This window comes from Rattus rattus, chromosome 4, assembly GCF_011064425.1.
Source record: "Rattus rattus isolate New Zealand chromosome 4, Rrattus_CSIRO_v1, whole genome shotgun sequence".
Lineage (NCBI taxonomy): Eukaryota > Metazoa > Chordata > Mammalia > Rodentia > Muridae > Rattus > Rattus rattus.
Window position 1 is genome coordinate 113,479,643 of NC_046157.1, and position 13,172 is coordinate 113,492,814.

At 46.0% G+C, this 13,172-nt stretch overlaps 1 protein-coding gene across 1 annotated transcript; it reads left to right on the forward strand.

The window, feature by feature from the left end:
• Positions 1 to 1,656: 1,656 nt before the first annotated feature.
• On the forward strand, positions 1,657 to 2,995 carry LOC116898477 (CB1 cannabinoid receptor-interacting protein 1-like). The gene is made up of 3 exons (XM_032899726.1): positions 1,657 to 1,668; positions 2,085 to 2,334; positions 2,823 to 2,995. The coding sequence occupies exons 1-3, from the start codon at positions 1,657 to 1,659 to the stop codon at positions 2,993 to 2,995; spliced, it is 435 nt and encodes a 144-aa protein (XP_032755617.1).
• The last annotated feature ends 10,177 nt before the right edge of the window (positions 2,996 to 13,172 follow it).

Consider the following 13,172-nt stretch of genomic DNA (forward strand, 5'->3'; position numbering starts at 1 on the left):
TTGTTAAGAGAACGCTTATGTTCCCAGGGAAATTTTCTAAGATAGTAACCAGTGACACATTGTAAGTGTCTGTGACATTCCCAGGGCTTCTGGTACAGTTGTTGAAGCATGAGGGTCCTGTTCATTAGGTGTTCCTGGATAAAGCTAGCAATGGTGAACCCCAGGCCCAGGTGACTGCCAGCCAGTGTCAGCACTGACAAAGTGATGCGACTCCTCCAGCTACTTCTATGGTTATGCACAATCCACACTGGTCATACAACTCAGCATTCACAGATGTGGTGGCCGTGCTGCACTCTCTGGTGGTTGAAGCACAGCCCTCACGGTCCCTAAACTTGTCAGAGAAGAGAAACCTTGTGTGTGTGTGTGTGTGTGTGTGTGTGTGTGTGTGTGTGTGTGTGTGTGTGTGTGCATGTGTGTGTGTGTGTGTGTGAGAGAGTGAGAGAGAGAGAGAGAGAGAGAGAGAGAGAGAGAGAGAGAGACTTGTGATTATAGTAGAAACAAGACAGGAAAGGAGATTTGTAGAGAATGTCTGCCCATGCCTTGAATGCAAGCAAGGGGTCTGGCTGAGCCATGCATGAATTTCTACCTGAAGCCTTCCTCAGTGTGGGGAACATGATTGAAAGGCAGGTGGGAGGAGGGAGGGAGGGAGGGAGGGAGGGAGGGAGAACTGCTTTCCACACAAATCTTAGGGTTAGAGGCTGGAGCAAGGCATGGCATGGTTGCTTCCTTTAGTAATTAAGTCAGGGCTGTAAAGTAAACATTCTGGTGATGTTATCTATAGAATTTAAGATGGAATGACTGATAAGAAGTAAATTACTAAGTGTATTAGCCAGGGTTCTCTAGAGTCACAGAACTTATGGACTGTCTCTCTATATTGAGAGAATTTGTTGTGAAGACTTACACTCTGTCGTCCAACTAACCCAGCAATGGGCAGCTGTGGATGTGAAGTCCAAGGATCTAGTAGTTGCTCAGTCCCACAAGGCTAGGTGTTCCAGCTGCTCTTCTGTAGAAGTGGGTTCCAACAGGTGTGCTGGCAAGTAAATGCAAGCCGTGAATTAGAGTGAATCTTCCTTCTTCCAATGTCCTTATGTAGGTCTGCAGCGGAAAGTATGTACCACCACGCCTGGATCTGGGACTTGCTTTGTCCCAGGCTGACCTTGAACTCAGAGATCTGTTTGCCTCAGTCTCCTGGGATTAAAGGCCTATACTACGCCTAAGTTTTTCATGGCCATTCTGCCTCAAGATCTCCATGCCAAGATCCAGATCAGAAACTTGTGTCTTTCAGCCTCAAGATCTGGATCACAAGTGAGCCCTCCAATTCTGGATTGTAGTTCATTCCAGATCTGTCAGGTTGACAACCAGGAATAGCCACTACACTAAGTATGTGTCCCTCTCAGTGGATGAGGTGGCCACATCTGTTTTCCTTCTCCCTCCTATGTAGGTGAGGCTGTCCCTCTTCACCCCTCAGCTGCCCATGCAGTTAGGCACCTTGAATCATGATCCCTGGCCAGGTGAATATACGTAGTGTAGGTGTCTCTGTGGCGGTATGTTATTCTCCTTTGGGGTGGGTGAGTTTGTGGTCCTGATGCTGAAGAGGTGGAATCTCACAGGCCTCGCTGTAGTCCTCAGAGATGTGTGTGATATGGGGCCAGCACAATGGTTTCACAGGTAAAGGCTCATGATGCCAAGCCTGATGACCTGAGGTCAGTCCTCGAGATACCCATTGTGGGAAGAGAGAGCCAAGCCCCCAAAGACACACACACACACACAAGCACACACACACACACGGAGAGAGACAATAAACAAACAAACAAACAAACATAATAAAAAAGAATACACACGATGGGGTGGAAAATAAACCTTCCTCCTAGGAAGTCAGTCATATTTGCTGTTTGAAACATCTGCCTTTGATTTCCTTTTGGATGCTCATTATAAAGATGCTAAGAGTCACGGCAGGAAATAGGCATGCTTATTGTTTTGATTAAGGTGCTGGCATTACGGGCTTGTGCATATATGCAAATGCATCAAACTGTAGCCATTAAACACATGCACTTTTGGAGGCCTAAACGTCAGTCCTGCTGAAGGGGACTGTGGTGGACGGGCAGCACTTCAGCCAGAATGGTGCAATCGAACTGCTCACCAGCTCCTCCTACAAGGTGGAGGTGAAGATTAGCACTGCACTGCAGGTTGAGAACATTTCCTTTGGTGGTGTGCTTGTCCCGCTGGAGCTGAGGTGTAAAGAATCTGATGGGGAAAGAGTTGTCTACACCGGCGTGTATGATTCTGAAGGTGTAGCCCCATCCAAAAGTGGAGAGCGACCACCTGTTGTTGTAAAAATAATAAAAATAAAATGCTGTCTTTTAACCTGCTCCAGGTCTGGAACTGTAGGGCCCCAAGATACCTGCTAGATATCTTGACAGAAACACATCCCAACTCCACAGAGGCCCAGTGTCTCTAGCTGCCACATACTCTCCCAAAGTCAAATCACCACATGAAAGAACACACAACACAATAACCTCGGATCCAATTGATAAGATATAATTGCCTACCTAAACATACAAAGCCTTATAAACGTCCATCCCTTAGAACATTCATAACAACCTGTAAATACACAGAATGGAATCTTAATGTCAGCTGCCATGTTCTCTCTGCTGCAGCTTCTTTCCGTTCCTCCTGTCTCTTCCTCTTTCGTTCCCATCTCCTCCTCTTCCTTCAAACTTTTCTCCCGCCCATCCTTCCTTCTCGTCCAATGACAGGCCTCATTCTATCTTGTACCTCCTCACCTATGACATCATCCCACAACCACCCATCCAGATTACCATGCAGTCCGTTCACAGACACTGGGACCTTCGAGACAGTGTGCCAATTCAAGTTCTACAACTACCAAAAGCGAGACCACTGCCAGTGGGGAAGCCCGTTCTCCATCACTGAGTATGAATGCAAGCTCAATGAGACTTGGAGCCTCATGTGGGTGAGTAAGGAGTCCTTCCTTTGAAAATGACCCCTTCTGATGTTGCTAGACACTCTCTAGAAATCGATGTTTAGGCAAACCAGCACAAGCCTTACCAAGGCGCACCACACCATGGCTGTTTCCCAACGACCTCCTACCATACCCAGTTACTGTGAAAGTGTGATTCCCTTCTGATGCATTACCTGTGACATCACATGTGATGTCACATCCCTGAAAGTTCTCCTTCCCCTATTGTATACTGGTGCTCCTGCATCTGTCTTGTCTGCCAGTGTGACTGGAGCTCAGTGGTAGTATCAGGTTTGTCCTATACCAGAAAGTTCCACAGGAGGATCAGGGGATGGTCCAGGACAAGCAATTTCTCCCTTTTTGTGTTCATTGTCAGATTAAGATAACCAAGTGCTGGCATCCCCCATGTGTGCTTTGTAACATGTGTAGCATGCAATGTTTGTGAGCATCCAAGGCGTCTATGTGAATAAGTAGCAACATGAACAGCAGTAGATGGGACCCAAATGCTGTGCTTCCTATTAACAACTCAGCCTTTTCAGAGGAGGATAATGAGGAAATAAAAAGATGAGTGTATAAATAAGAGTTTATAATGTATCAATAGTCTTTCAAGTAGCAAGGCACTTTGCTGTGGTCTAGTAGAAACAGGGGAAAGACATTGTTGTGGAATCGAAGCTATGGCTCTCTCCTTTGACAAGCTACCATAAACTTTAGACAGAGACGGCATCTCTACACACCCTTTTACTTGAACTTTGTACAGCCATGTATGGAATGGTAATCAACTTTTGATATGTCTTAATAAAGACATTGAAAATCAAAAACAAAAAAACACATGCACTGTTTTTTGTCTGTTTTTGTTTTTTGTTTGTTTGTTTGTTTGTTTTGATGGTTGGTTTGACCCCCTAAAAGGCTATTTTTAAAATCTGCCTTTTCACATGAAGGAACGCACATCCTGTGGCAACCGGGAAAGGATGTATTTAGAGCTGAACAGTGTCATTTTCATGGTTGGGTCTGGTGACTCATTCCTGTGATCTTGGCACTTGGGAGGCTAAGGCAGGGGCATCGGTTCAAGGCCATCCTTGGCTACATAGCAAATTTGCAGCCAGCTGGGCTACATGAGACTCTTCCTCATAAGGGAAATGTAAACAAACTTGCCTCCTGGACTCTACGGCTCCTGGCTCCTGTGGTACACTCTGCCCATTCCATGACAACTGGAGTCCAGGGACCTGGTGATTTATGGCACAGCCAAGGGTCAGCTGAGGTGGGGTGGGGGAAACATGGGGTGAGGAGAAGGGAGCTTTGATTGTGTTCATTTTCAGGTAGAGAACTGAAGTTTAGTGACTTGTCTTGTCACTAGGATACACCTTCAATGTCACACAAGGGCTCTGGTGCTCAGGTCTGCCACCTCTCTGCTAAATTTTGCTAGATAGAGTTGGATCCACTTCATAAATCTGAACAGAATACATCCATACACTTTCCTTTCAAAATTTACTACAATTCTACCGGAGACTTGAGAAAACAAAGATTGTGTCATGGAATTGCAAGCTTGAAGGGGATACCATAGAAAATAACAGACCGGGTCATCACGACTCTAGAAGGCCTGGGGCAACTGTGTTTGTTATACATGTATACTCACATATGTTTGATTAATAGATAAGATGCTCTGTGGCTGGAGAAGTGGTTTAGTGGTTATCAGCACTTGCTGCTTTTGCAAAGAACCACGCTTCTGTTCCCAGCACCCACATTGAAGTTCACAACTATCTGTAACTCCATTTCCAGAGGCTCCTATGTCTTCACCTCAGAGAGTACAGACACACCCATGGGGCACACACACACACACATACACACACACATACATATATATATATGTATATATATATGCAGGTAAATACTCACACTTTATTTTAAAAAATGAAAGGCATTAACTGTAGTTCCTGCTCCAAATTACAGCCAACAGAATCTAAAAATACCTCAAGAAGTGTTAGGCTTTACATGTTTGTGCAGTGAGCAAAAACGAAAAATGCGATGGGGGCACAGTCGTGGCTTAGCTGGTAGAGTGCTCTCTTGGCATGCACATAGCTAACCCTGGGCACAATTCCCAGGACCCACAAATCACACATGCAACCCCGACTCACAGAAGTCAGAGGCAAGGAGACAGGAGTTCAAGGTCATCCTGAGCTACAAAGCAAGTTTAAGGTTATGGGACTTGATATGAGATGCTACCTATAAAAAAAACAACAAAACCTCAAACCAAAGACCTGACATTGGTAGGCACTTCAGAACGTGCCCCCACCCACCCTGTTCTTTGATTTTGATGCATGAGTGAACGAAGCTGCTTTATGTTTTAAAGCACCGGTGTGTCGGCACGTTCCCTGGCAACAGGATGGGCTTTCGTGTACCCATGGCAACAGGATCGGCTTCCGGGCTCCAGCTCCCAAGGCTATGGCATCTCTCCAGCACACCTGGATTGTTGCAAAGCAACTGAGGATGCCGGGGACAGACAGCACCCTTTTTAAGTAACCTGTCAAAGGACTGCCAGGTGCTGAGTCACAGAGGCTAAGAAGTGCCCGGTCACCCCTTACTTGCCAGTTCCCTCCACACTCAGGGATCCTCTCTCTACCAACTCATTCCACTCCTACCTGACCTCCACCTGTTTCAGACCAGAGGTTCCGTTTTTACCTTAGAAGGGAACGGATTTCAACACACCCTCTGAAAGGAAAGCAAAACAGAGCGGACAGAAAAGGAAATAAAATTTACACCGAACAAACCATTCAGCATCCATACGCCTTCTGTTTCTCAGGCATGAGCGTACATGGGACTCTGCTGGAGATCACGTGAGCAAGGCAGTGTGTCAGAATGATCAGGTAGGGCCTGACATTCAACATTTCTAGCAGGTTTCCTGGTGACACTGCCCCACCTGGAGTAGCTCTTCAGTGTTGAGGTCGGGGCATAGTTGGAGCACAAAACTTTAGTAGTGATGTGGCCCTGGAATCTGCACAGAGCTCACCCAGATACCAAACTCTCAGCCTAAAGGAAATTTATTACCTGGGAGGGATGGGGGGAGGGGGTTGCCTCTAGGTCGGGCAAAGACATCAGCTCTACAGGAGTGGTTTTAAGAAGAACAGGGGAAGGGGTTGGGGATTTAGCTCAGTGGTAGAGTGCTTGCCTAGCAAGCGCAAGGCCCTGGGTTCAGTCCCCAGCTCTAAAAAAAAAAAAAAAAAAAAAAAAAAAAAAAAAAAAAAGAAGAACAGGGGAAGTCTGTGCTAGCATGAGTTAGTAAGTCCTGACTGGACATGTTAACCAGTGCAGCCAAACGATGAATTTTGATTGCTGGACCTTGGCAATGAACCTCAGGAATGAGTTAGGCATAAGTGTTCAAATAAGGGAGTAGATGTCGGTGGCTGGCTTTAGGAATGTGGAAATGTCTAAGTAAAAAAATCTAATGGTTTAACAAGGGAGAAGGATGTGGGGAGGGCAAGACCTGCCGTCACCATGTTTGCTGTGCTTGGCCTGTTAGAGCTCTTCCAGTGGCGTCTGCAGGCTTGCTCTCAATATGTTGTTTCTTCTCCTCAGACACTGTGTCAGTTTTACACAAAACGGGCTTATATTTATAGTTTTGGTTTGTTGGTTTTTTAATTACAAATTTTATTTTGTGTATGTGTGTGAGTGTTATTTGCCCGCACGCATATATGTGTACCAGGTGTATGCTAGATGCTCTAAGAAGTCAAAAGAGGGCATCACGTCCCCTGGCACCGGGGTTATGGATGGTTGTGAGCCCTGTGGGTGGTGGGAACTAAATTCAGATCCTCTGCAAGAGGGATAAATATTGCTAACTGCTGGGCCATCTCCCTAGCCTCTGTTATTTAGAGAGAAGCAAGACATCGCAAACTGAGTTTACATTTACCTTTGTGTGCATGTGTGTGTATGTGTATGTGATGCTGTGGATATGTGTGTGCATATGTGTGTGTATGTGAGTATGCGTGTGTATGTATGTGAGTGTGTGTGTGTGTGTGTGTGTGTGTGTGAGACTGTGTGTGTGACTCTGTGTGTGTGTGACTGTGTGTGTGTGTGGGCACATTGCAATGACATTCCTGCAGGGGCTAGAGGACAACTTACAGAAGTCAGTTTCCTCTTTCCACCATCTGAGTTCTGGGAAGTTGGACTTAGGTCATCAGACTTGGTGGCCAATGACTTTACCCACCGATCCTTCTCACAGAACTCCCTTTATGTATTTCTTTTAAGGAGGGTCTGCCAGAAATAAATCAAGCTTTAATCTCCTCCCTGTTTTTGAAGACTAGCTTTGCTAAAGGTAAAATTCTAGGTTTTCCTTTCAGCGCTTGGACTATGTTTGTGCTGGAGTGTTTAATTTCAACTTGCCACAAGCTGAAGTCACTCAGTTAAGAATATGCCTGTGTTCAATGGGGTTGTAGATCGGCAAGCCCGTGGGGCATTTTCTTAATTAATGTTTAATGGCAGAAGAATCAGCCCATTGGTGGTACCATCCCTGGCTGACAGTCCTCAGTTCTATAAGAAAGCAGGCTGAGCAATCCAGTAAGCAGCACCCCTCCATGGCCTCTGCATCAGCTCCTGCCTCCAGGTTCCTGCCCTGCTTGAGTTCCTGTCCTGCCTTCCGTTGGTGATGGACTATGATGTGGAAGTGTAAACCAAATACACCACTTCCTCCCCAAGTTGTTTTCGGTCATGGTGTCTCATCGCAGCAACAGTAACCCCGACTAGCTCAATGTTGCTTCTTAACCTTTCTTCTGGTAAGAAGACAGCTGTCAGTCCTATTGAGAGCTACTTACGTGGGATAAATTGCTTCCTTCTGCTTTCAGAGCTCTCTCTTCCTTCGTGATGCTGCGTGACAAGGTATAAATCTCCTTGACATCGTTCTATTGGCTTTTTTTGGATGTGTGGGGGGGTTAATATTTTCTTATCAAATTTGTAAAGATTTTAGTGGGTATTTCTCCAAAGACCCCTTTCTCTGCCCTCTCTCCTCCTGAAACTCCCACTGTGTACAGCTAGGGTGTCTAATGGTGTCCCACTAAACCTTTAAGCTCTTCCTAGTTGTTCTTTCTGTATTTCCTGTGTGACCCTCAGACTTATCAACTGGACAACCCTCTCCTTTACTAAGTCTCTCTTTGACTGGCTCAGTCTCCGGTTGTATTTTTGGAACTGAGGTTTCCATTTCAGTGTTACCCCTGTACCTTGCACTAAAGTACAGTTTCTACTTCTTTATATCCTGTTTTTGATGCAGCATTATTCTTATATTTTCCCTTAGCTTTTAAGAAGTGGCTTTTAAGTTAGGTTTTTTTTTAAAACCGTATTTACAACAACCCATTTAAGATCTTTGTCTAATAAACACAACATCCATGTATCTTCGGATCCATCTCAACCACCTCTTAGCTTGTGTCCTTTCTTGACCTGTTGTGTGTCTTGTAACTTCTTGTAAAAAGTTGGATATTGGGTTGGGGATTTAGCTCAGTGGTAGAGCGCTTGCCTAGGAAGCGCAAGGCCCTGGGTTCGGTCCCCAGCTCCGAAAAAAAGAACCAAAAAAAAAAATTATAAAAAAAGTTGGATATTTAAAATAATATGACAACTCTGGAAATAATACATCCCGTTTCCCCAGGGCCCATTGTTGCTACTATCTATCTATCTATCTATCTATCTATCTATCTATCTATCTATCTATCTATGTTTTCTGAGACAGGGTTTCTCTGTGTAGCTCTGGATGCCCTGGACTTCGCTGTGTAGACCAGGCTGGCCTCAAACTCAGAGATCCACCTGCCTCTGCCTCCCGAGTGGTGGGATTAAAGGGCATGTGCGACCACCACCTGGCAATGGCTACTATTGTTTTCTGCCTTTTTGCTTGCTTAGTGAGTCTCGAGGGTTAATTCCGTAATCTATATTTTTATCACTTGTAGTCATCAATACATCGCTGTGGTCATCCACGGTCTTTGTTGATTACTTTTCTTGTTACTTTGATCAACTCTACCTGACGAGAAGGCAACGTAAGGGAGGCAGGCTTTATTTTGACTTATGGTTTGAGAGGCTTACAGTCTATCATGGTAGAGACAGCACAGCAGATGGCCAGAGTGACTCATGGATGTGACAGCAGGAACTGTCAGTACTGATGGCTCATGTCTGAACAGCAGACTGGGAAGCAGAGAGGGAACCCACGACTAAACCTGAGGGTCTACGCTTCAGCCTGAAAGAAACGCCCTCAAGACACACTTCCTCCACAAAGGCCCATCTTCAGTAAGGCCCACAACTTTCTAAAACAGCACTTGAGGACTAAGTGCTCAAATACTTATATATGGTGACATATGCCTGTAATCCTGCCATGGACAGGGCAGGACAATTGCCAGGAGCTCACAGTCAGCCTGGGATAAAAAAAAAAAAAAAAACCTTTCTAATCAGCCATGGCTACTGTGGAGATAGGAAAACTGAGTGATATATTTGCTCATCTCCCCCTTAAAGTTATTATTACTGTTATTTGAGGTGGGGTCTCACTGTGTAGTTCTGGCTGGCCTGGAACTCACTATGTAAAGCATACTTTAACTGAAGGACTTCTGCCACACAAGTGTAGAGACTATCTCGTGTATTGCATGGATGCATCACCTGTCAATTAAAAAGCCCATGGCCTATGGCTTAGGCAGGAAATAGAAGTGGGACATCCAGGAGGCAGGGAGAATTCTGGGAGAGAGCCAGGCTGGGATTCACTAGGAAGATGTGAGGAGACAGACACACGGTACCTGAGTACAGGTAACCAGCCACGTGGTGGAATGTAGGTTAAAATAAATAAGGTAGGGTTCTAGTCAGAGAAGAGCCTAGCTATATGGCCAAGGTATTTGGAAGTACATTTTGAGGCTGAGTCTTATTTCTGGGAGCATGGGGCTGGGAGGAAGAACCAGGACATAACTTCAACACCCAAGTGCTAGGATTAAAGGTGTGTGCACCTTCCCCAGTGCCTTGTGTTACGATCAAGCCATCCCCTGAACTTTGTGTAGAAGAGCGATTGTTCACACTGTGCCTTGCTTGACAAGCAGCTTTTGACTCCGGGTTGAGGATGGAGAAAGACTGTGCACCTGTGTGAGCATGTGAACATCTGTCGGCACAACCTAGGTGTCACAGACAGATAAAATAGCTTACTTCTGGGAGTAGGAAAGACGTGGCCCTATAAATTTAGCAGGGTGAATTGGGACTGCAGGAGCACATGAGAGTATTAAAATCATCTCAGGGAAAGCAAGCTTGAGGACTTATGGGACATCCCACACTGAGGAAAGAGTAGAAACTCCCTCATGAGGAGGAGGAGACAGCACTTGGAAGGCAATGTCTCCCAACCTCCTACTATCTGACCCCCTGACCTGCAGCAGGGACTCACAGGCAGGGAACTCCTGACTATGCTAGGGGGTCAGCCAAGCTTGGTTTCTGCTTTTGACATATCCTATTCTGATTTGTGTCTACCCATCCTCCGACTTGCCTATCTGGGCCTGCTCTCCATCTGTCTGCCAGTTAGCTTCTCTGGGCGTCATCTGTCCCTTTGCCCCTGCAGATGGACTCTAACCTTTCTCGAACCTGTGACTCACATCAGCCTGACTGGCAAACAGCTTCTTCAGAAGCTTCCCAGGTTTGTCATCTGAAGCGGAACTTCTGGTTTCTTTGGAAAGTCAGTTATATCAAGTGATGGGTTGCCCAGGATGTCTTGCTAAAGCAGACACATGAAGGGATGGTTTGCTGGAGCAGACACAGGTGGAAGGAGGTTTTGCTGGAGCAGACACGTGAAAGGAAGAGTGATGAAGGAATATAAATATGACCCCACAGGCAGTGAGAGCTGGGGCATTGGTTGTGTTGGGAGCTATGCCCTTAAAACCCTCCATTATTGATGTTAATATTATAGTTAGAGTTAAGTATGACTGGTTCATTAAGAGGTCAGGACGATGGAAAATCCCCAGCCAGCTGCAGAAGGCTAATACAAATCTGATGGTGAGGATGCCTAATGAGACGACAAACTTGTGACCTTTCTGAGAAACCAACATCCTGCTGACGTCAGCCGATTGCCTGACTACAAAAGCAGTGTCCTTGGCTCGAGTAGATGTTTCCTGCTTCCCCCTCCTTCTGTTACCCCTGCTATAGTATAAATTCAGCCTTGGGAAAAAATAAAATTTGGCGCCTTGATCAGACTCTTGTCTTGGCGTCCTTCTTCGTGTCTCTTGTCCCCCATTCTCTCCTAGGTGGTCCCCAACCTCCACTGACTGCCCTGCGGGTTGGGGCAGGTTTGGTCTGCTCTGCCTCAGTTCTTCACTAACAACATACATGTATTGGTTCGTCTTACATAGCATTGTTGAGCTCTACATGTGGCAATGCCGTCATTGAGAGAAACCGAAGAAATGCTCCTGAGGTTCCTGCAGGCTCTTGCCAACTCAGAGGCCTCTGGCCAATTGGGGAGCTTTGTGGTTTCCTCAGAAATGAACTTCAGCTGCTGGTTCGTGCCTGGTGTCTGCCTGCTGGGAGGACTGTTTGGCAGCTGCTGAGTTGCGTTTGGTATTTGATACGGGACTGAACTGCTGATAAAGAAAATCAAGCTTGGGCTGGAGAGATGGCTCAGTGGTTAAGAGCACCCAACTACTCTTCCAGAGGTCCTGAGTTCAATTCCCAGCAACCACATGGTGGCTCACAACCATCTGTAAAGAGATCCAATGCCCTCTTCTGGTGTGTCTGAGGACAGCTACAGTGTACTTATATATAATAAATGAATAAATCTTAAAAAAAAAAAAATCAAGCTTGGCCCCAAAGAACTATTGCTAAACAGGTCCACTTCTCCCATATCCTAAAAACTTTTTTCTTCCACTACCTCCGCTGGGTGGTGGGCAAGAGAGGTTGAATGTTTATTAAAAGTAGATTGCATAAAAATGTATGCCTACAGTCATCTTAATGATTCTGATTGTGGCCACTTTGATTGTCAACTTAAGTACGTCTGGAATTAACTAAAACCCCCCAAACTGGTTCAGCACACCTGTGAGGGATTTTTTGCTTAGCTGAATCATTCGTGGTGGGAAGATACACCTTTAACCCGATCTTGTGAGGTAGGAAGACATACCAGTCTGGGGCACACCGTCTGCTGGCAGCTTATAGAAAGGACACGGAAGGAAGAAGTCTCTCTGCCTGTTTGCTCTTGCCATCACTAGCAAGCCTACCCTTCACTGGCATTAGAGCCTGTGCTGGCTGGTTCTGTGTGCCAACCCCACACACGCTGGAGTTCATGAGACCCAGCTAGAACACATTTTCTCAATTAGTGATCAAGGGGGGAGGGCCCAGCACATTGTGGGTGGTGCTGTCCCTGGGCTGGTGGTCTTGGGTTCTATAAGATAGCAAGCTGAGCAAGCCAGGGGAAGCAAGCCAGTAAGTAACATCCCTCCATGGCCTCTGCATCAGCTCCTGCTTCCTGACCTGCTTGAGTTCCTGTCCCGACTTCCTTTGGTGATGAACAGCAACATGGAAGTGTAAGCTGAATAAACCCTTTTCTCCTCAACTTGCTTCTTGGTCATGATGTTTTGTGCAGGAATAGAAACCTTGACTAAGACAAATTGGTACCAGCGTAGTGGGGTATTCCTGTGACAACCTGACCATGTTGAGAAGGACTGTGGAAGGACTTTGGAACTTTGGGCTGGAACAGCCATTGGGATGTTAAGAGCTCTGTGGGATGTTCTGCAGGAGCTTGGAAGATAATGTTGAGAACATGGAGGCCTGGCTTGTGAAATTTCACAGGGAAGATTAAAGACTCTTATCAGGGCTATTGCTGTTTTGATCGTGAAGATTCTGTGGTTTTGGTTAGCTGGGGCTGAAGAATCAGCTGTGATTAACGAGATACCAGAACTACTACAGCGAAACCTTTGCATTACTGGGACAATTGATGCTGGTTAGCTGGAGCTAAGAAGTTAGCAGTGATTATGAAGAGACCAGCATCACTAAGGTGAAATCTTCTGGGAAGTGTTTTCTGAGAGCTCAGAGAAGCGATGTTCCAGAGTCCCGGTTGTACCTCATGTTGGGAGCCAGACTTGGTAATGTGTAAGAGTCACCCAGGTGGTGCTGCTTTTGAAACATGAAGGGGTAGCAGCTGATGCTTGGAACTGTGAGAGACCAGGAGAGGTCATTGGTGAAGGTGCAGCCTCAGTGGCAGTTGAAGGCCCAGGACTGA